General features: G+C 43.9%; 1 protein-coding gene across 9 annotated transcripts in view; it reads left to right on the top strand.

Moving 5' to 3' along the window:
* LOC133387425 (uncharacterized) overlaps nt 1-19,658 on the top strand; it is a 99,757-nt gene extending 80,099 nt beyond the window's left edge. For all 9 annotated transcript variants that reach the window (XM_061632162.1, XM_061632160.1, XM_061632158.1 and 6 more), the window contains one exon: nt 16,843-19,658. In XM_061632162.1, coding sequence (XP_061488146.1) covers nt 17,205-18,968 — 1,764 coding nt within the window. In that variant the 5' untranslated portion in view covers nt 16,843-17,204 and the 3' untranslated portion in view covers nt 18,969-19,658. The remainder of the gene's footprint in view (nt 1-16,842) is intronic.
* The last annotated feature ends 4,537 nt before the right edge of the window (nt 19,659-24,195 follow it).

Below are 24,195 nucleotides of genomic sequence, written 5' to 3'. Positions count from 1 at the left end.
GCTTGGTGAAGACTGATCTAGAGTGTATATTTATGTACACACTTGAAATAACGACAATAACTAGATAACTCAAATCAAGACCTTTCCTTCCCCAAATTAATTCATCTTTCATGTATATGCCTGTTGATTGGGCTCCAGATTTTCTTTTAAAAAATCTACGCTGAAGTTTTAGTTTTACATAGTATAATGTCAGATTTTAGAGGTGGTCATTACTCTTCTCTGACTAGTCCACTGCAATCACATTAATGCTAATGTTTAAATAAAATCAAGGCACATACCACTCTTCATTGTTTAGGTCACGCTACTGAAAAGAGATTAAATCACTAACCATGTGTCTTTTCCTTTTGCCTGCAGTCAAGGAGGAACACTTGACTGCAACAGATTAAGGAACTTCTTATCTGATCACACAAACACATAGGCAGCCATCAATATCCCCATGTTCATTGCACACGGCATCAGAAAACACAAAGGCTCATATCCATCTACACACAGATGGCAGTTGACAATAACCGAGGACTTAAGCCTGATTGGGCTGATTCCATAAACACACCTCAATCTCAACTGCATTCATTTCAAAATAACTTACTTCTAAGAAATGTATGTAAGATCAAGATATATAGCGTATTCTGCTTCTCTCTCATTCATACAGACAGAAATAAATTCATGTATACATAAGCATTCTATTAATAGAACATAAACTATATATATAAGATGATGTGCAAGAACATTTTAAAAGTTGAGAGTTTATTAAAACAAAGGGCTTAAATTCATTTCAGCAGCCCACACATATACATATACATACGATTGTTATCTGCAGTGAGCATGGTACACAATTGTGGATAAGAGTAAATATGATTTGATAAATATATATATATACATATTATTTATAAGCAAATACACCCATATTTGTTGTCTCATACACCTACATGCAGTTGTCTCCTATTTACAACAAATCTAAATTGAACCAAAGAGATAAAATCCAATATAATTTACTGTGTGTGCATATACATATTATCTGTCGTCCTATTGCAGACTTTATACATATGGATATGTTTAGAATCCTGTCCATATGTGGCTATTTATCTTCTGGCAACTTTTTGAAGATAATATATCTCCTCTTATTTATGAAAGATATACCTATTTATGTGAACACACTGCTTGCAGATATAAAGAAACACTATATTCAAACAAATGGTGGGGTGATGTAAATGATAACGTATGATTATATTCACACATACTGACACTTGATTCATTACTTCATTCTTATTTTAAGAACACACACACACATATATGCATTGTAACATTACAGTATATAGTACACAGTGCACACACACACACACATTCACAAAATGTCACTCGCACTTTCTTTCACCATGCAAGTCTTTAAACAAAGAAAGAGAAGAACACTGCCTTACTTTTCTTCCCCCTTCTTTATATGATTTCTTCCCTGGCGCCTTAATTTCAAGACTTCAGCAGAGCTGGAATTCTTGGGCAGAGATTACACAAAAGCAACTAACCAAACCGCTGAGTGCAAGAACACAGATTCACTCAGGAAATTGCTTGCTAGCAAAGAAAGAACAGAGACAAAAGCCTAGCAATAAGAGCAGTGTTGAATAGGTATCTTCCTAATTGTAAGGGAATTGTGTGTGTGTGTGTGTGGTGTGTGTGTGTGAGGAAGGAAGGGAAAGGAAGGGAGAGGGAAGCCGCTGGATGAATGCATATGAAGAGGCCTCCCTCCTACATAGGCTATGGAAAGGAGCTTTGCAACCTGAAAGTGAGGTTATTGAATACATTATTATTCCCCATCCCTTGCTGTCTCCTCATTGGGCCACAGCACAGGGAAGACTTCTGCATCAATGGTGTTATGATAAGATCTTTACATTCATTGCACAGTCCCACACTGTTACCTTCTACTAAAGCAGGCTCCTAGATTTGGGCGCTATTACCCAGTTAGAAAGCTCATTTAAGAACCTAATTAATTCTAAAGTGAAAAAGCGCCAAATTAATTTGCAGTCTCTCTCCCTCAGGCACATATACCATATTATTTTGGTATCTGTCTCCCTGTGACCAGGTTTTAAAAATCACAAATTTCCATTTTTATTTTTGTTTCAGCACTACAGGAAATTACAAATAGTAATTCTATCTCTCAAACAGAAATACCTCCTACAGAAATACATTATATATATATATATATATATATATATATATATATATATATATATATACACACACACACACACATATACACACACACTTTCAGTTTCCCTCAAGGTCTATTTTGGAAGTAAAAATTTGCATTCACAGACTAGCTAATAAAAAGAAATCTGAAGAATGCCTAGATATGTGGAAACGGTTGTGAGGACTGGTCATCCAATTAAACGTTTCCAGAGTTGTATCTGTGAAGAGGACCTGACAGGAATCTGGGATGTATTTCATGGATCTATCTTTGAAATGTGAAATGCACAAGATTGACTGATGCTCACTGTGGTCTTGCCATATTAGGCTGGGTGGGAAAACAGAACCCGCATCAGTAACTATCAAAAGTTCCTTTCAAAAGTAGCAATGAAGGCGTGAACATTGTGCACTCCTTATCTTTCTTTCTGACTTTGTCCCTAACTAGGCTTCTTTTTAAAATCACGGCTTGATGGCTTTAATTTGCATGATCCCCACAATGGAGCTCCACAGAACTTTTGTCCTTAGTGAATGAACGGTCACTAAAAATAACTGCATCACTGAAGATTTGCTTCTGTATTTCTTTTCATCAAGTGAATTGCCATGAAGAAATGTTTTGCAATTTGGGTCAAATTATGTGAAACCAGACTGATCTACCCAGAGATGGAAGGCTTTGCCTATATGACCCACCTGGCAGAGCCTTAAAAAATAGGTGGCTACAGTTTGGTTATATGGTTCTTTGCTTACCTATTGTCTAATATGGTTGTTACTGGTGGCTTTATATACAGAGGACAGTGTTCTCTTTTTAAAAGGCAAAAATAAAAATCAACGTATCTTTGCACAATCTAAATAAATACATAAATTGCAATTTCCCATTGCTACACATGCACAGGGCCAAAATAAATAATGGTGTGTGATGGGATTAGCCTGAAGAAGCACACAAGTGTACTGGGAAGGTTAAGGCCAGCCCTACCATTAGGCAGAGTGAGGCGGCCACCTCAGCAACAGATTTTGGGCATCATGGAAGTTGTTAGTTACAGGTTGCATTCAACTTAGGGCTAAGGTGAATGTTCCACCAGTGCAAAGATTTCTTCTTGCACAATGGAACATTCTCCCTACCATGCACTCCCTTAATTTGTTCTGGGGTTTTCCCCAACCCTGGAGAGCAAATTTGGGGACAGTCTAGGCATGCATGGAGGAAGAGGAGGGGGTAAGTACCATTCCACTAGTGGTCTTGCCATATTGCGCTAGGGCAATTATTTGGTCAAATACTGCTCTTTATTTATTATTATTGAATTTATCATGAAACAACATAACTACAACAAGAAAACAAAACACACCACACACCCCAAGTTAAAACACAGATGTTAAAACTGAAGGACCAGACTACATGAGTTGTTCAAAAGGCTTAGATGAACAGAAAGGTCTCCACCTGATCCTGAAGAGACCACAAGGATGGGAGCCAGGTAAACCGCTGGCTGTTCCATAACCAGGGTGTTATGACCAAAATGCCCTCTCCGTGGTGGTTACCTGGTCCACTTCATCCGATGGGAGCACTCAGAGAAGAGTCTCTGAAAAGGTTCTTAAAGTTCCAGGAGGTAAAGCCCACAGGTAGAGCATGAGTGTAATAGCCCTCTCCACTCTTGCTTCCCAGCAACTGATATTCAGAGGCATGCTGCCTTTGATCCTGAAGGTATCATACAGCCATCATTATGGGAAGCCATTTATCTAGCAGGAAGTAAATTTAAATAGATTTAAAACTCTATGAAAAGGGCTATGGCACTTTAGTAAATGGGATCATTCACACACCTCACCCAGTGATATGCTTATGCTTATGATGCTCACTTCATACCCCTTTTTTCCTATGAGAAATCTTCTGCCTCATTAAACTGTCCCTTGATTGATATTTCATGCTGGATTTACACCCATATATTCATTTTCCACAGACACTTTGCTAATTTTTATTGTATGTTCCCTCCCCCACCCTATCCCACCCCACCCCCAGCACTCATCACAGCTATGTCACTGTTCTGGACCAGCTAATTCACAACCTTATCTCAAGATTCCCCCACTCCTTTTTTCCCAGTGCCCTGCACAAATCTATTAAAGTTAAGAATGCATGATTGCAGAAGTGTAATTGCACAAATTAGGTATTACTTAAGGAAAACCTGAACCCACAGTTCCACAGGGAGAAAGAATATTGTGCTCTCAAGCCACATCAGGTTCCACATTCACCAGAAATACCTACATAACAACACATGGCAGCCAAGATGATGTGTTATTTGACCTCTCACCCCACCCTTCGTATTTTGTTGTCTACATATTTTGTTTCTCAATGAACTGAATAAGCTGCCCCTCTCCTCTCTTGTAATGCATTTCTGAAAAGAAATCACTTGAACACACACACACACCTTTAGACACCTGTCACTTTGTTACGTGCATGAAGGTAGGGTAGTTGGAAGGTATAACACACACAACAGTGAAGGTTACAGTGGTGGGTCAAGTAAATTCACAAGGCAAGAAATAAAGAGAATAGGAATTCAGTGGAGGAACACACTAAAATTTCCTTAAACTCTCCACCGCCAAGTTCTCCACTGAATTATACCATGTGACCTGCAGTAATAATAATAATAATAATAAATTTAATTTCTTCGTCGCCTATCTGGCCAATGGCCACTCTAGGCGACTTACAAAATTGTTAAAATACAATTGATAAAATACAGTAATACAATATAAAAACAACACATCTGCAGCAACAATATTAAAACTGGGCAGGAGGCATTTCAGTTATAACAATTAACCCTCCCCAGATACCCCGAAGGCCTGCTGAAAGAGCCAGGTCTTTAAGGCTTTCCGAAACACATTTAAAGAAGAGGCGTGCCGGAGATCTTGTGGGAGGGAGTTCCAAAGAGTGGGGGCCGCCACTGAGAATGCCCTCTCTCTTGTACCCGCCAATCTGGCTGTTTTTGTTGGCGGGATTGAGAGAAGGCCCTGTGTGGCCGATCTTGTCGGGCGGCATAATTGGTGGCGTTGAAGGCGCTCCGTGAGATAAACTGAGCCGGAACCGTGTAGGGATTTAGAGGTCAATACCAACACCTTGAATTGGGCTCGGAAAATAACTGGTAGCCAGTGTAGGTCGAACAACACTGGTGTGATGTGATCTCGGCGGCGACTATTCGTAAGTAGTCGAGCCGCCGCATTTTGTATCAGTTGTAATTTCCGGACCGTTTTCAAGGGTATCCCCACGTAGAGCGCATTACAGTAGAGCGCATTACAGTAGTCCAAACGAGAGGTGACCAGGGCGTGTACCACTAGTGGGAGCTGGTGAACAGGAAGGTAGGGTTGCAGCCTTCATATGAGGTGTAGTTGGTACCAGGCTGCCCGGCTCACTGCCGAAATCTGAGCCTCCATGGACAGCCTGGAATCAAGCACAACCCCAAGGCTGCGGACCTGGTCCTTTAGGGGTAGACTCACCCCGTTGAACTTCAGGTCAATGTCACCCAACCTTCTCTTGTCCCCCACAAGTAGTACCTCGGTCTTATCAGGGTTCAACTTCAGCTTGTTCCTTCCCATCCATCCACTCACGGATTCCAAGCACTTGGACAAGGTCTCCACAGCCAACTCTGGTGAAGATTTAAACGAGAGATAGAGCTGAGTGTCATCCGCATATTGATGACACTGCAGCCCAAATCTCCTGATGATTGCCCCCAGCGGCTTCATATAGATGTTAAATAGCATGGGAGAGAGGATAGAGCCCTGTGGCACACCACAATTGAGAGGCCAAGGGTCTGATACCTCCTCCCCCAATGCTACCTGTTGGTAACTATCGGAGAGAAAGGAATGGAACCACTGTAATACAGTGCCTCCAATTCCCAATCCCTCCAGGCGAAGCAGAAGGATACTGTGGTCGACAGTATCAAAAGCCGTTGAGAGATCGAGGAGGACAAGAAAGGTGGATTCTCCCCTATCTAATGCCCTCCTCAAATCATCTACCAGAGCGACCAAGGCTGTTTCAGTTCCGTGACCAGTCCTGAAACCCGATTGGTATGGATCCAAATAATCCGTTTCATCCAAGTGTGCTGACAACTGGTTGGCCACCACTCGCTCAATGACCTTGCCCAGAAATGGCAGATTCAAAATTGGGCGGAAGTTATCGAATACTTGGGGATCCAAGGAGGGCTTCTTTAAGATGGGCTTTACAATTGCCTCCTTGAAGGCTGATGGCATCACACCCTCTTTCAAGGATGCGTTTACCACCGCTTTGATCCCCTCGCCCAATTTCTCTCTGCAGCTCACAAGGAGCCACGAAGGGCAAGGATCAGTAAGACAAGTGGTTGGCTTCACAGATGAAAGCACCTTGTCCACTTCCTCAGAAGGGAGAAGCCGAAACCGATCCCAATTTACTGGCATGCAACTGGCCAACTCTGGTTCATCCACTGTGTCCACGGCGCACGGGATCGAGCTCCGTAAGTGTTCGATTTTATCGGCGAAGTGTTTTGCTAATAAGTCACAGGAGGCCTTTGACTGTTCCAAGGGTCCCTGAGCAACTGGACCGACCAGACTTCGGACCACCTGGAACAGCCTCCTGGGACAGAACTCCGCAGACGCAATAGAGGCAGCAAAGAAAGCCTTCTTTCCTACCTTTATTACCACTTGGTAGGCAGCTACTGCTGCTCTAACCTGTGTCCGGACATCTTCGGAGCGGGATTTCCGCCACCGGCGCTCTAGTCGTCTCACCTCCTGTCTCAGACTACGCAACCGTGGTGTATACCATGGTGCTAGCTGAGTTCTATTCAGAGGGAGAGGACGTTTCGGAGCCACCCGGTCTAATGCCCTGGTGATCCCACGTTCCACTCCTTCACCAGGGTTTCGACCGGGCGACCTTCAGCAGGTTCCAATTCCCCAAGCGCAGTCAGGAATCCATCCGGATCCATCAGGCGTCTGGGGCGGACTATTTTAATAGGTCCTTCACCCCTGCGGAGGGGGCATGGCAATGAGAAGTCCATATTTACCAGGTAGTGGTCTGACCATGACACAGGAGTGGCAAGAATCACTCCCAACTTCAGACCTCTCCTCTCCCAGGACAAATACTAGGTCGAGAGCATGACCGGCTACATGGGTGGGCCCAGTATTACTTAGGTACAGTTCCCAGGAAGCCATGGTTTCCAGGAAATCCCGAGGGGCTCCTATGAGAGCGGCCTTGGCATGCACGTTAAAGTCACCCAGAACCAACAGCTCTGGGGACAATGCCCGTACAGCCGAGACCACCTCCAGCACCTCGGCCAGGGAATCTGCCGTGCAGTGGGGTGGGCGGTACACCAGCAAGATCCCTAAACTGCCCTTCAGGCCCAACCTCCAGTACATACAATCAACAAATTGAGTCCTATGGAGGGGAGGTCTGGCAAAAACCAAGGACTCTCGATAGATGACTGCCACACCCCCTCCCCGCCTTCCCACCCTCGGCTGCTGTGCGTAACGGAAACCTGGCGGACACATGGCCTCAAGAATTGGAGCAGAGGCTTCGTCCAGCCAAGTTTCCGTAATACATGCCAGGTCTGCGCGCCCATCCAAGATCATATCATGGATGAGCGAGGTTTTCTGAGCCACAGACCTGGCATTACATAACAGCAGTCGAAGGTCGGTAGGAACCTTGCGTCCCCCAGTTTTCGTCTGGTTCTGAGCAGACCTGGAACATGGGATGGATATAATGCATCTGTCCCGTGTTCCCCTATTCCGGCGTGGTCTGCTAGCAGCACCCTTCCGGCGCCTGCTGCCCAAACTTCCTATAACTTGGCCCCCCACCTCCCTCTCCGGCTTGCACATGCCTCTATCTTTATCTGCTTATCAGCAGGCCACCCACCCTAATAAAATTTGTCTGGAGACCCGCCTCCGTACCCTATAGCAGCAGTATTTACCAATTTAAAACAAATTAATTAAACCAATTAATTAAACCAGTCAGGTCCATTGGGGATACTACCATAAGGCAGCGGTTTTACTTCTGAGGTGATTTGTTTCTTCTGAGAAACCTTTCAGGATGATACAAGTCCTAGCTAGGAAGTAGACCAATCTCTTAGATCAGGGAGGGAACCTGTGGCTCTTTATGATGTTGCTGGACTACAACTCCCATCATATCTGCTGGGGTTGATGGGAGCTGAAAACCCCAGTTTCCTCACCCCTGCCCTAGATGGTCGCATAGCATATTGCTGCAACAGACCCTTTTATGATCAGAAGCTGCTCTGTTCCAACTCACAGTCTTGTTTTCTGCTGTAAGATTCTAAGGTGATAGAAATATTCAGTTCCCTACAGAGCCAGCATGAGTGATGAAGTTGTGGAGTTTAGCCAGAGTTGACCAATTGCTCCTCTAGACCACCTCTCAAGCCAAATCAAATATTCAGTTGCATGTAGGAGCCTCACACTCCATTGACTTGCATGCAGATTGGGTGCACTTTTAAATGTTCAACCCCCTTTCTAAAATGTACATGAAGTAAGACCCAATTTAGAGCAAGGGCTCCTGTCTTTGGGCAAAACATTGTAACTCAGTGACAGAGCATTTGTTTTGCATACAAAAGGTTCCAGTTTCAATCTCTGGCATCTTCAAGTAGAGCTGAGAATGTCCCTTGCCTGAAAGCATGGAGGAGAGCTTCTGCCAGTCACTGTCGATAATACAGAGCTAGATGGATTGGTGATCTGACTCAGGAGGAGACAGTTTCCTTTGTTCTGTTGGGTCAGAATTTGCGATCCAGTTCCCTGCAGAACTATAAAACATGTCCCTTGTAATGAAACAGCTTAAGCATCATGGGAAACTGAACCAAAGTGGCCTTTGAATGACTTTTGATATAAACTATCGGTTTATTTCCTGGTGACCTGACCCTTACCTACATTCCAGTGGCTCGAATAATAAAAGCCGGTTTAAGCTGGAAACATTACCATTATACATTCCTATATCACAATTATGCCTATAACCTTGCTTTTGTTACAAATGTGCCTCACATAGAAATGTTAAAAGTTATCCCGATGTCCCACAAACCTTGACTTGTAAAACCTTTGATATGCAAGCGTAGTAATTTCATGTCTGTCTCCATTTCGGGGTGCCCGGTTGCAGCTGGGCCTCCCCTTCTGATATTTCCCTTTGTCTATGGATGTAGAATGCTTATCTCAAGGACATGCGAAATATGCAGACACAGAGTCTGAAAGGCAATCTCAATGTTTCCACTTGTGTCCTTCCCCTACACCCCTTTTACCTCCTTCTACATATCTTAAGGTTGAAACAACTGCAATTGCTTCTTTTGTTATTATGACGTTACCCCAATATTGTAAATTTTGGGGAGAGGCTATATACACCCTAAGCTATCAATAAACGAGGTTCCCATGCTGACCTGCTTTGGCTTGTAAGTATTGGGTCCCCTTTGCAAAGGAATTGTCTTGTCTTTATTTGATCTCTGATAGTGGGTTCATTTGCACTCAACTCTGCACTTTCTCGGGTGTAAGCGAGTTGGGGTTGACAGAGGCGACTCGCGTGTTGGGTTTGGACCTAACAATTTGGGGGCTCATCCGGGATAACTTGTGCGGACCCCCTTTTTGCTGTTGCACCCCCTTATTCGACAACAGGCGCCACGAGAGAATTTTCTCGGTTGTTGAAGAAGGAGGGTGGTTCGGCTTGACGGGGATAAAGCACAGTTGAGGAAAACCTCTATCAGACATCATGGGAAATAAAGGGAGTGTGCCGGTAAAGGACAGCCCTTTGGGAATAATGTGCATGCTGTGGGAAGAGGAGGAATTGCCTGTGCGTAAAAGAGGCCTGAAGAAGAAAAAGACGATAGAGCTCTGTGAGGAGGAGTGGCCGCGGATGACTGCAGTGTCGGTGCCGTGTGAACGGTGGCCGAGGGGTGGATCCTTTGAAACCGCTCCGTTGTTGGGAATACGGAGGCGGATTGGGGATACCCACCCGGATCAATTGGAATTTTGGCTCCTATGGAAGATAGGATCTCAAAAATGGGATAGTCTCACTCTGATGGCAGTAAGAACTCTGTCCATTGAGGAACCCCCTCCTCATTATTTTAATGACGATACATCAGGTAAAAGAATGGTCTTGAACCGTTCTATAATACCCTCTGCTCCGGATCTGCCCTTAGCTCCCGAGGACGGAGATCCCAATCCGGAGAGTGGGACCCTTTCATCTGTAACAGACGATGAGACAGATGAAAAGGGAGGAGAGAAGGGGGCCTCAGGGGGTATGGACACGCGCAGGCGAAAGAAGGAGAAAGAAAGGAAAGAAGCAAAGGCTTCTGAATTTCCTTTGCTTGTGCATGATCAGCCGTATGTGGATGGCCGTGGTGGTATCCAGCGTACAGAGGTGGTCGAGTTGAAGAGTTGGTTAGAATGGGACTTGAAAGAATGGAGTAGGATGGCTGGAACTTTTGGGGAACAGCCAAGGAGGATAAGAGAACTGTTGGGCAGGTTGTTTGAGAGCCACAATCCGACGTACTCGGATGTGGAACATCTGCTGAGGAGAGTGTTAACGGGTGAGGAACGTAGCAGGTTGTGGACATTGGAGACTGCGGAGGCGGCAGCGAATAGAGCTTGGTCGGACCGAGCACAAACGGCTGCGGCTTGGGTAGCGGGAGACTGGACGCAGCCTCGCCGCGCCCAGCTGCAGACCGATAGGGACAGGATTTTGACACACTTGGAACGGATGTCACAGAAGCCCCCCAACCAAGCTAAATTTATGGCGATAAAACAAGAAGCCAGTGAACCTCCCAGAAAATTTTGGTCGCGCTTGCTAGAGGGAGCACGTAGTTACACCAATTTGAACCCAGAAAACGTGCTGGATCATCCAACCCTCATTGCTAATTTTGTTCATCAAGCGCAGCCAGCAGTGAGAGACTATTTTTTGAATTTCAGACCTGGATGGGGGGGGGGGAAGCTGTGACTGTGATCCTAGAAGTAGCGGATTTTGTGTGGGATAAAGACAAGGAAAAGAGCAGGAAGAAGGAAAAGAAAGAGGACTTTGAAATGCTGGCTCTTGCGATAAGAGGCCAGCCACCAAACAGAGGATTCAGAGGAAGGGGAAGAGGATTTCCTAGGGGGCCGAGGGCCAGAGAGCAGAGAGGAAGAGGACAGATGAGGCAGTCATGGCAGGGAGATAGGGCTTGTTTTCAGTGCGGAGATTACTCTCATTTTAAGAAGGACTGTCCGTGGCGGACAGGGAACACACATTATACACCTAATAACCCTTCTTACCCAGACTTTACAGGTGCGAATGCAGAATTTCCGCCCCCACCTCCACCTGCCGTTCAACAGACACCGGCTTCATGGGACCAGTATGGCGGTCGCCAAGCGAACCAGCAATGACTAAACATGGATAGGGAGCGGCTGGGAACAGGCTAATGAATCTTATGTCTCTAGCAGGTTTCTTTCTCTCCTTTTCTCTCCCAACCCAAGAACCCAGACTGTCCCTAAGTGTGCAGGGGCAGGAGGTGACGTTCCTGGTGGATACCGGAGCTACATACTTCTTGATAAATGTTGCCTGTAATAATTGGTTAAGTAAAGAAGTAAAAATGACAATGGGGGTAGATGGAAACCCTACACCTATGTGCATAACTTCACCATTACAAGTAAAGTATAAGAATAAATTGTTTAACCATGTTTTTCTTTATTCTGCCTCATGTCCCATTTCTCTCATGGGCCGTGACATGTTATGTAAAGTGGAGGCTACCTTAACCTGCACCCCTGATGGGGTGGGTTTACTGATGAGTGTATTGGGGGTTCCAGTGGGAACTGCAGTTAAACACAAAGATTTAGGACACAGCTTACCAGAAGACCTTGCTGATTTGCCACCTGACCTATGGGGCACAGAAGATACGGATGTGGGATTGCTACGATCGGTAAGCCCTGTAAGAATCCAGGTAAAGCCCTTCCTTCCCCCACCCAGAGTTGCACAGTATCCTTTATCGCTGGAAGCAAGAGAAGGCATACGCCCCATAATTGAAGGCTTTATCGCGAAAGGAGTCATCCGGCCGCAATGGACCCCCTGCAATACGCCTATTTTACCTATAAAGAAACCCCCAAAGAAACCCGGAGATCCAGTCAGGTGGAGATTTTGCCAGGACTTGAGAGCGGTGAACAGGTATGTGGTCCCTTTACACACGATTGTCCCAGATCCGGTAACAGTCATCAGCCAGATTCCATGAGACGCAAGGTGGTTTACCGTGATTGACCTGAAAAATGCCTTTTTCAGCATTCCTCTCCACCCAGATTCGCAGCATTTGTTCGGGTTCGAATGGGACCAGCGCTCTTTCGTTTGGACCCGAATTCCTCAGGGATATTGCAACAGTCCAGGGGTGTTTAGTCAGTGCCTGCGGGACGACCTCGAGGGGTTCACCCCGGAAAGGGGTTCAGTTCTTGTTTTGTATGTTGATGATATTTTGATCGCGAATGGACACCAGGGGGCACTGCGAGAAGACGGTAAGGCTTTTCTGTTATACTTGCATTCAAGGGGTCATAAAATCGACCCGAAGAAAATCCAGTGGCTATCAGAAAAGGTTAAATATTGACTTCCGGGAAGGGTGACTTAGCCTGTGCCTGCTTTTGAGACGGGCTCCTGCCTCAAAAGAAGCTTATTCAGATATATCAGTCAGTTTTTTCTTTTTTTTTTTGACTGATTAAACTTCTCCCGGGTAGGGAGAAACGAAGAGATTAACCTCAAAGCCTATTTTTGTTGGGACGACCAGATCTCATTAATTTATGGGACGAGGTCCAGCCGACGAAGGTGGGACGGATTTTCAACAGCAAGCTCTATCTGTTAAAGCGAACGTTCATCTTATCTTCTAAGAGAGAACGCACTAACAGGCAAGCACCCTTCTTTCTATATTTTTCTTTTACTTGACTTAAATTGTTGCTGTTTAAAAGAGATTTGCCTGATTGATCAGTTTTTGACATCTCACTGGGGAGCCATAACTTCTCTCTGCTACGCACTAATTAATAGCTTATCTCTGTTTTTGTTGCAAAAAGCTGTCCTGGATTTGCATTCTAAAGATATACACAGAAGAGGGATTTCTATTCCAGATTTTTATTTTGAAAAATATTATACTGTTTTGAGACTACTCTCTTTTTGGTCTATTTTATTTTGACGAATCTGTTTCTTGACGATTGCCATTAATTGTTTCGATCCTGGGAACTGCATTTTGTTTACTTAACTATTGGAGAGATAAGGCTGTCTGCTCTGTTTATACTGTGATGTCACCAAGTTTGGAGTATTAACCCAATTGTTGCTGAAATAAGAAGTGGTTTTCCTATATTTTTCTTTTAAAATGGCAATTAAGAAAGTGGCTGAAAATCTGGAAATAACTATGTTTCAGAAAATAATGGATGAGATTGAGATAACGAAAATTGAATTGAGTAAAATGAAGCAGGAGATTAAAGATATAAGGGTCCCTGTGAGAGAGGTGACCCTGGAAGGGGTCCCTGTGAGAGAGGAGACCCCGGAGATTGGAACAGGGGTCCCTGTGAGAGAGGAGACCCTGGAGACTGGAATAGGGGTCCCTGTGAGAGAGGAGATCCCGGAGATTGGAACCAACGTGGAACAGGAACAAGATTTGGAGTCTATGGACTTTAGAAATAAAATCTATTGTTTGGAACTCAATGTTATCTCTGAAGAAATGAATGAAGATTCTAGAGATAAAGTTATCAATGGCATGGATAATCTTCTGGACTGGAATGATGTGATGGAGCCCAATATAGAGAAAATCTATGGAATTAACTGCAGCCATGTGACAATGGAAAAACTTTTAAGAGATGACCCAGTGTATTTTGAAAAAAAGAACAGAGATATGATTTTACAGCAGTATTTCAGCAACCTATTCAGAATGGATGGCAAGAAAATATTTGGGATAGAGGTAATTCCCATCAGACTCTTACTATATGACTATGGCTTTGACAGCAAGATTATTATGGAATACTGATAATGGAAGATTGGATATTGAAATTACTGGACTTAACAAGACTACTGAAGATGGAAGATGGAAAATGGAACTAATAGAGATAATAGAACAATGGCTACTGAAATTATTGAACCTAACAGATTCTGATGTGATGGATTAATTGAAATGTTTATTTTGACTATGGTTATGACAATAAGATTATCATAATTAGTAATGAGATGGATTAATCGATATGCTTATCTGGAAAAAAAAATTGATAGATATATTTCTTAAAGAATTGAAACCTCTCTTTGACTTTTTGTGGAAAGAATAAAGTAATGTTTATGAGATTTGATGATTAAGTAAGATAACTACTGGAGGAAAGTGATTTTGTAATATGACTTAAGAGACAGGATTGTTATATATTATAGACTTATAACTGATTTGATCTTTGACAAATGGGAAGTCAATATTTTACTCTTTATTTTTTATTTTATTTTTGTTTTTTTTTTTTTTTCTTTTTGTTTAACTATTTTTGATTTTGTTTTTTGTCTTTGAATGTTTTATGATTTTGTCTTGTATGTTTTATGAAAATCTGAATAAAAATTATTGGAAAAAAAAAAAAAAAGAAAAGGTTAAATATTTGGGTTTTATCCTAACACCAGAGGGGTGACAGATGGACCCCGGGCGCGTCTCTACCATACAGAATTGCCCGCTTCCACAGACAAAGAGACAATTGAGAGGTTTCCTGGGGCTGATTGGGTTTTGCAGACCATGGCTGCCATCTTGTGGAGAATTGAGCAAACGGCTACATGAGCTTACCGCAAATAAAGCTCCTGATCTAATACAATGGAGCCGGGACAATGAAAAGGCGTTTGAATTATTAAAACAAAGCGTAGCCACTTCTATGTCTTTAAAACCACCGAATTACGGTAAACCCTTTCATTTGTTTGTGCATGAAAGATCGGGGGTCGTTAGCGGAGTCTTGACACAACTGTATGGTCCCAGTCACTTCCCAGTGGCGTTTTATTCACAGCAAATTGACAATGTGGCTCGCGGGACCCCCACATGCACGCGCACGCTTACAGCAGCGGCTTCACTTTTGACTAAAGTAAAGGGATTGACCCTTGGTCATTCCACTACTGTCTGGACTTCACACGCACTGTCAGCCTTATTGCGAAAAGGCACCACGCAAGTTTTTTCAGCACAAAGACAGCAACAGCTGGAAGCAGAACTGTTAGAGGATCCTAACGTGCGGTTTGAACGTTGCGGGCCGTTAAACCCAGCAACCCTTCTGCCTGAGCTGCCTCCGCCTTTTCCGGATCATGATTGCGTGCAAGTTCTGCAATCTACTCTACAGATAAGACCTGATCTGTCTGATGAACCGTTACCAGAATCAGACATCGTTTTATTTACCGATGGCAGCTCCACCTACCAAGACGGGGTAAGATACACGGGTTTTGCTATAACAACGCAGTGGGAGGTAGTAGAGGCAGCAGCGCTCCTGGGAAGGTGGGGAGCACAAGCTGCAGAAATATACGCTTTGGCCAGAGCATGTCAGTTGTCGGCAGGAAAGAAAGTGACCATCTTCACGGATAGCAGGTATGCTTTCGGAGTTATTCATTGTCATATTCACCTGTGGAAATACAGGGGGTTTACAACAGCGGGGGGGAAACCCATTCAACATCTGGAACTTGTGCAGAAATTGTTACAAACTATTCTTGAACCCTTACAGCTAGCGGTGGTGCATTGCAAAGCACATACTAAGGAGCGAGATCCTGTTACACTAGGAAATGCCCTGGCGGACCAAACCGCTCGACAATCGGCACTGCTCCCTATAAGTATGCCAACTCTAGCCCTTGTAACAACCGCTTTTGTCCCACCTGTATCTGTTTCAGTACCCCCACAGGAATTGAAACGATGGACTGAGCTAGGCGCGATCCTGAACCAGCACTTGTGGACCATGCCTGATGGCCGAGTATGCCTTCCCAGATCACTGTACCAAACGGCGGCAAAGTGGTTCCATGACCACGGGGGCCATTATGGCACACATGCATTAGTGGACTCGATCACGTGCTCCTGGTATGCCCCCGGAATTCAACAAGTATGTGTTGGAATAGTGAAAGCATGTCACATTTGCCAAGCAAACGGCCCAGCCTTACCAAATAGGGTCCTGCAAGGGGGTAGACCTGTACCGGCTGCACCATTTTTACACATCCAAATTGACTTTGTTGATCTCCCAAAAGCCGAAGGAAAGAAACACCTCTTGGTCATGGTATGTCCCCTAACAGCATGGATAGAGGCGTTCCCAACTGCAAACGCCACGGCTGCAACGGTAGCCCGGCTACTGCTAAGAGAAATCATACCACGCTTCGGAGTCCCAGAAATTATAGATTCGGACCAAGGAACACACTTCACCGGACAGATTTTGGCGAAAGTTGAAGAAGGCTTAGGAATCAAACATCTGTTTCATACTGTTTACCACCTGCAATCGTCCGGGGCGACGGAGAGACAGAACCGGAAAATTAAGACTGCATTGGCTAAGTATACTCAGGAAACAGGGTTAAGGTGGCCTCAGGTACTCCCTCTCGTTCTGTTCCATTTGCGTACCCGCCCCACCAGGGCCTTAGGGCTCTCACCATTTGAATTAATGTATGGCAGGCCACCGTCGAAAGGGGGGAGCTTGCCAAATGTGGATGTTTCACTATTGGGGGGGGATCACATAACTGTATCCCAGTATCTTTCTCTGCAGAATAAAGTTCGTGAGCTGTGGAAAACCGCTGGATTCACCAAAACGGTGCCCCTCGAGGACCAAGTGCACCCATATCGCCCAGGGGACTTTGTCTGGGCAAAGAAATTCATGAGGGGCGACTCCCTGCAGCCGTGTTATACAGGACCACACCAGGTTCTTCTATCTACACAAGTGGCTGTTTTTCTGGAAGGACGTAAATCGTGGATACATCATTCCCACGTAAAGCCGGCGGTGGTTACAGCAACTCCACCTCCTTTGGTCCCCAAATTGTGCCTACAGAAAAACGAGGAAACAGGACAGTGGCAAGCGGCTCAACTCCCTTTTCAACACGCAGACATTGAGTAAATAATAGCGCTTTCACCATGGCCCGGCGAGATCAAAAGGTGTTTGACTATATGTGGGTTTGGGTCCTGCTGATCCCTCATGCCTTGCCTCTTTGCTGCCCTCCAGGCGTTAAGATATGCACGGACGCTGATTATTATCATTTGAAAGACTTTGGTCGGACAATACCAAAAACCCAAGACTGCCCAGACCCATTCTTGTACGATGTGGACCAAATAAAAGAAGGGACACTGAAGGCAGATATAGCAGGGCGGTTATGTTATAAAGCATCTGTAATTTTGCAACATAATTACACAGGTAAATGGGCAGTTCATTGTACACGGGTAGAGATGGAATGGCCCATCAGACTTGCACTGCGATGCCGGCGATATCACCCCATGCCTAATTATGGATGTCCCTCGAATTTGGATGTAAACACTATAAGGCAGGAGTATAACATGCTTACTTTTCAGATTCAGACAAAGAAAAAAGAGAAATTTTGTGTGGGTATTGGTACGCCGTCTTGTTATGAATGGATAAACAACAAGCTAAGGGTCTGGAAAGACCCAAAACCTCCGGTAACACACGCCAAGCATGACATAAGGGTAACAGGTAGACCAAAACACAAAAACATGAACACAGGCGACGGGTGGGATGGAAACACTTTTGTTGCCTTAATGGAAGAGACGGCCCCCAAGAAGGGTACGTGTTACGTTTGTGCACACACACCACCACATGGCCAGGCTGGAGTCCCCCTGACAGGGGCCCCATTGCCACTGAGGGAATATCTTTCCTTTGCCTCGCATTCCAGCTCACAGGAACTGGAAGGGGGGCTGGTCTTAAGCGGGCCCATCGCCAGCTCAGTTTGTGTGAGCAGTGGAAGTCAACCGATAGCAGGAATGGTATGTGAGGGCTTAATCTTTTCAACAAGCCCGGGAAATTGGACATTCTCAAACGGGACACGCATAGAAACCGGTTTAACTTGGCTATCCATTTGGCAACATCTATTGCGGTTGACTTTTGCCGAACACCACTTAGTGCCTTTTCTAACCGACTTAGTGGATCACCTAACACCGTCCGGACTCTGGTGGCTCTGTGGACACTCTGCGGTAAGAAAATTGCCAATTATGGGCTCTTGGACTTGTACATTAGGGAGAGTAGTACCAGGACTTCGGGTTTCTCCTACCCTCCCTACCCTGCGCCGCCGTAACAAAAGAGGCACAGGGGAAGCTGTATTAAGGGGATTTTTTCCGATGTATGGGGCAGCCAAAACTTATCAAGAACTTGTAGAATTGTCTTTAGCCTTCGAGCGCTTTATGAATGATTTGGCCATTTCCTTTTCAGATCTCACTAATGAGCAAGGACAAATTAGAACTGTAGTTCTCCAGAACCGGTTAGCCTTGGACTTTTTATTAAGCTCCCACGGGGGTGTCTGCTCGTTAATAGGGAGCGAATGTTGTACACACATTACAGACAGTAAGGCAGATGTCATTAAACACATTAATGACATTGGGAAAATCTACCATGAAGTAGAGCGCATTGGTAACTTTTCCCTCATTTCTAGTTTTTCAGATTGGTTTTCAGCGTGGCCAGACTGGCATAAAATACTGTTTTATGTGGTTCTAGTAGTTGTGATATTGATTTCTGCCTGTTGTTGTTTACAATGCATTCCGAATTTGATGCAACTTGCATCAGCATGTCTAAGTAGATTAATGGTGTCATTCTCCCGGAAACCACAACCAACTTTCATGGAAATGGCTTTGAGACCGCTTTGGCAACCTAAGCAAGATAATGCAGCTACCTGAGAGAATAGATATTCTCTCAGGGCTGAAAGGGGGGACTGTTGGGTCAGAATTTGCGATCCAGTTCCCTGCAGAACTATAAAACATGTCCCTTGTAATGAAACAGCTTAAGCATCATGGGAAACTGAACCAAAGTGGCCTTTGAATGACTTTTGATATAAACTATCGGTTTATTTCCTGGTGACCTGACCCTTACCTACATTCCAGTGGCTCGAATAATAAAAGCCGGTTTAAGCTGGAAACATTACCATTATACATTCCTATATCACAATTATGCCTATAACCTTGCTTTTGTTACAAATGTGCCTCACATAGAAATGTTAAAAGTTATCCCGATGTCCCACAAACCTTGACTTGTAAAACCTTTGATATGCAAGCGTAGTAATTTCATGTCTGTCTCCATTTCGGGGTGCCCGGTTGCAGCTGGGCCTCCCCTTCTGATATTTCCCTTTGTCTATGGATGTAGAATGCTTATCTCAAGGACATGCGAAATATGCAGACATAGAGTCTGAAAGGCAATCTCAATGTTTCCACTTGTGTCCTTCCCCTACACCCCTTTTACCTCCTTCTACATATCTTAAGGTTGAAACAACTGCAATTGCTTCTTTTGTTATTATGACGTTACCCCAATATTGTAAACTTTGGGGAGAGGCTATATATACCCTAAGCTATCAATAAACGAGGTTCCCATGCTGACCTGCTTTGGCTTGTAAGTATTGGGTCCCCTTTGCAAAGGAATTGTCTTGTCTTTATTTGATCTCTGATAGTGGGTTCATTTGCACTCAACTCCGCACTTTCTCGGGTGTAAGCGAGTTGGGGTTGACAGAGGCGACTCGCGTGTTGGGTTTGGACCTAACAGTTCCTATGCTAACTTTTTCTTTTGTCAATTTCCTCAAACAGAGGCTCAAGTAACACACAGACCCACACACATACACACACACACACACACGTTTTCTCAGAATACACTGCAACAGTTTGTTGCTGGGCCCCACTTGTTTGTTTCCTGTCCAGCACTGATATTCATTCTCTGTTGGTTCTTCAAGTTGGCTAATAGCCCTGATTGTAATTTTGGAGCACATTTTATTCTCACCTTGATATCTGACCCTCAGGGTATGACTACGCTATGACTACTGAAAGACCAAACTTATGCAAGCAGTTCTGACTTCAGAGTTCTCTGGATCCTCATTATCCAAATGTGCATGATGCTTCAGCATGTACTGGTTCTCTATGATGAACAGGGGTATCAGACCACAGTATCAGTACCCATTCAAGATTTTCAATCCACATGGATAGCTTCCCATAATAATTGAATAAATGGCTCAGGGGAAAATATATTTCCCTTCTCCTGCATTACTTCACACCTTACCAATTTTGTGCTGTGTTGCCAGACCAGAAATGGAAAAAGCCAGCTACCAAGTGAGTGAGCCTACGCTAGGCCAGAGGTAGTCAATGTGGCACCCTCCATATGTTGTTGAACAACAGTTCTGATAATCTGAAGCCATAGGCCATGCTAACTGGTACTGATGGGAGTTGGAGTCCAACAACATCTGGAGGGGGCCACATTGGCTGTAGACCATTCTAGCTGATCCAAGACTATGCCTTAATAATAACTAGAGGAAATGGTCAAAGCCTTTTCTTTACAGAGATATTAGCTATTAGATATAATTTAAGATGCTCTTATCGCCATCAGGCCAGAGGTTTAATGTGATGTACATATTTGCAGTTTGCAGTTTTTTTGGACAAGTATTCAAATCTAAATGGTGACCAATTCTTTTATTTCAGAACTTCCCATCACCTAGAAACAAAGTGGATGTGTTGTTTTACATTCGTGGCACACCTGGGATGGAGTCAAGCTACCACAAAGTGCATAATCAAGAATGTGTGCCCCCACAGTAATCAGATGTAGACTCTGAATTAACCATTCAGCAATGCCAGATTAAAGCTTCTCAAATACTATGAGAACTAATGAGCAACAAAATTATTGCACCTCTGTGAACTTCAAATGCCGCATTTACAAACATAATGGTATTTTCAAAGGCATTACTCAAAAGCACATGTGGGACAATCTGAACTGAAAGTTCTTGATGGAAGCACCATGAAAATTCAGTAGAGCAATCAGATTGATTGAAAGTTGTCTATGAATGTTTAGTTGTTCTCTATTTGAAATAGAAGCCGAAATGGAGAGATATTTAACAGTCTGATTTTATAATTCTGCTTTAGTTGTAGTGTTGTACACCACAGTGACAGTAACATCTTAATCCCGGGAAACAAGGGAGAGGTATCCAGTTCTTTAAGAAATCCTTTATAAAGCCACTTAGTGGAAGAAAAGAGTAGCTTTCTTTGCTTCTAGAGGACCTTTATGATCACTAACGCGATGCATAGCATGGATTTTCAATGCCACATCCTTACAATATAGTTTGCCTGCACCATCATCACTGCATAATGGTACTGGTGCACCACAATGGGGCAACTGAGGGTAAAATAGTGCTGATTTCTTATGTTGTGCTCGGGTTTGGGTTGCATTCACACCCTGACACCTGCACATGGTCACAGGGTTGAGATGATTTAAACACCAGCACCATAGCTTTTTCTTGAAAGGAACTGCTGTTTGGAACTCAGAGTGAAATGCCTACAACAGGGGTGGGGAACCTGTGGCTCTCAGGATGCTGCCAGGCTCTGACTCCCATCAGCTCCAACTGGCATGGTCAATTGTCAAGGATGATGGGAGCTGGACTTTATTAAATTTATACCCTGCCCTTCATTACAAAGGAGTCCAGGGCAGTAGTCCAACAACATTTGGAGAGCCACAAGGCTCCCCAGCCCTAGCTTATAAGATCAGGAAAACCAAAGTTCCCAAATCTGCTATGCAAAAATTCAAATGTGAGCAAAATTTCTCTTGCATCTTTTTGCTGACTATTCTCCAACAATGAATGAAAAAAGAAATTACATTCACAAATGATTAAAGGGGATAGAAAATGTCAGTGAAATTCTCATGGTGTGAGATGTGGGGATACTGTTGATCTTAGCTTACTATTGAGGTGGCCAAGGGGTGTTTGAGAGTGTCCTTTCATTCTACAAATCATCTCTCTGGTGCTCTGCATTCTGCAGCCTCCTTGCATGCCCACACTTCCTGAAAATCCCGTTGATATCCTTGGCAGGACTTTTCTGTAATGTCGAAGGCAGATGTGTTGCTGCCTATCATGTGCTTGACTGATGTTTCTTGTTATCAGAGCTTGGAAGATAAAATTGTTCTGAAAGAAATTGATTACTTTATCACTGCTGAAAAGTAATCACAACCATTACACTTAAGTTACTTTAAAAAAACACTAGAGTGCCTACCAGGCACTGGTTTTGCCTGCTGCACACTAAGTCGCCTAAAACAACATTAAAAATAAACACACAACAGAGAGAGGTATTAGAATAATTATTTTTATCCATAAGATAGCAGTGGTGGTCTCTCCACTGGTAAGGGAGGCAGGGAGGGAGGCAGAGGCCACTACTCAAATCTTTGCAAGTCAAACCAAGTACAACCCCCCACACACACACACACTCAGCCAGCAAGCATAATCTCTCTCACTTAACCATTTCCCGGACCCTGCCCTGCCACCAACTAATGGACACCCACCCAAGCAAACATTTTCCTCTGAGATGCAAAAAAGTTAAAACACTGCAAATGCAGCACAGTAGCCAGGGAGGGTGGCAGAGGCCACTTTGCATGCTAAGTGCAAACACAGTATTCACACCCACCCACACATATCATCATCTTAGTTCTTTATCTCCATTCTGCTGCTGCCTCCTTCTCCACCTTTATCCATGTTCTTGCCCTCCGGCTCCTTTCTCCCTCCACTCCATTCTTCACCACCACCATCCATTTTTTAAAACAATTGTTTTCTCCTCTCCACCCCCATCTCACTCTCTACCTCCTCCCTCGTCGCCTCCTACCCATCCACAGAGCATGAGGGAAGAGTGATGCTGCACAGAAGCCCAGTTTGAGGCACATGATTTTCATCCACAAATCAGAGGAGCAGAAGACTTCCCCTGCTTCTCCCCCCAAGTAATGCACCAAAGTAATGTGGGAAACATTACAATTACTCCACAAAAGTAATAAAATTACTCCTAGTTCTATTACAATCAAAATGTAAAGGAATTACCCACTTCTTCCTCAAAAAAGTAATGAATTACAAGTAATTCGTTACTTGTAATGAATTATTTCCAAGCTGTGAAAGGGGGTATACTCTGCATAGTAGTGCATAGCTTTGCAGCCTTAAAGCCATTAAAGGAATTACCCACTCATTCCTCAAAAAAGTAATGTTACAAGCAATTCGTTTTTTGTAACTAATTACGTCCAAGCTCTGCTTGTTATCAAGTGAAGTCTTTTTACTTTTTAAAGAAATCAATACATCATTTTCCTTAAAAACAAAATAAGTGAGAGTACTGATCTCAGGTACTCAGTGGTCACCACTGCTCCAGGTTCCCACTCTTCAGTTAAAAGCCAAGGGAAGACATCATCAGATAACTTCTTCCATGGGACTTTCTGAGATCAGGCAGCATGGGAAGCTGAGATACTGCAGAGTATTGGAGAAATGCTTAATGGGAAGCAAAATACACCACCCAATGATAAAGGAACCTCAATCCGATGTCCACAGAAAGTATAAAGAAATTCGAAGATACCATGAGAAAGAGGCAGAAAAATGGAAACCTCTTTTGCAGAAGAAAACTTCTGAGAAATTGGAGGGCAGGTTTTTGTACATTTGAGAAACTGGAAAGTCGATTTAGCCATAGGGATAGCCATAAAGAGTGGAAGCAGATAGCAGATGAAGAATAACAGAGGCTGTGTACACAGCATACATTTAAAACACATTATTTCCTCTCAAAGAATCCTGGGAACTGTCCTTTGTAAAGGGTGTTGGGAACTGTAGCTATGTGAGGGATAAACTACAGTTCCCAGAATTCTTTGGAGAAAATAATGTGTTTTAAATGTATGGTGTGTACACAGCCTCTGTTATTCATCATCTGCTATCTGCTTCCACTCTCTATGGCTATCCCTATGGCTAAATCTACTTTCCAGTTTCTCAAATGTACAAAAACCTGCCCTCCAATTTTTCAGAAGTTTTCTTCTGCAACCAGACACACAGTTCCTTCTGCATCACAAGGTGAAAGAAAAGGTAAATAACAATTTTCACTGTGCAAAACCAATGAGATTCACATAGTCTGAGTCACATATGCATCT

The sequence above is a fragment of the Rhineura floridana genome, chromosome 6 (assembly GCF_030035675.1).
Source record: "Rhineura floridana isolate rRhiFlo1 chromosome 6, rRhiFlo1.hap2, whole genome shotgun sequence".
Lineage (NCBI taxonomy): Eukaryota > Metazoa > Chordata > Lepidosauria > Squamata > Rhineuridae > Rhineura > Rhineura floridana.
Note: the sequence above shows the minus strand (reverse complement) of the source record. Positions and strands in the feature narration are given on the sequence as shown.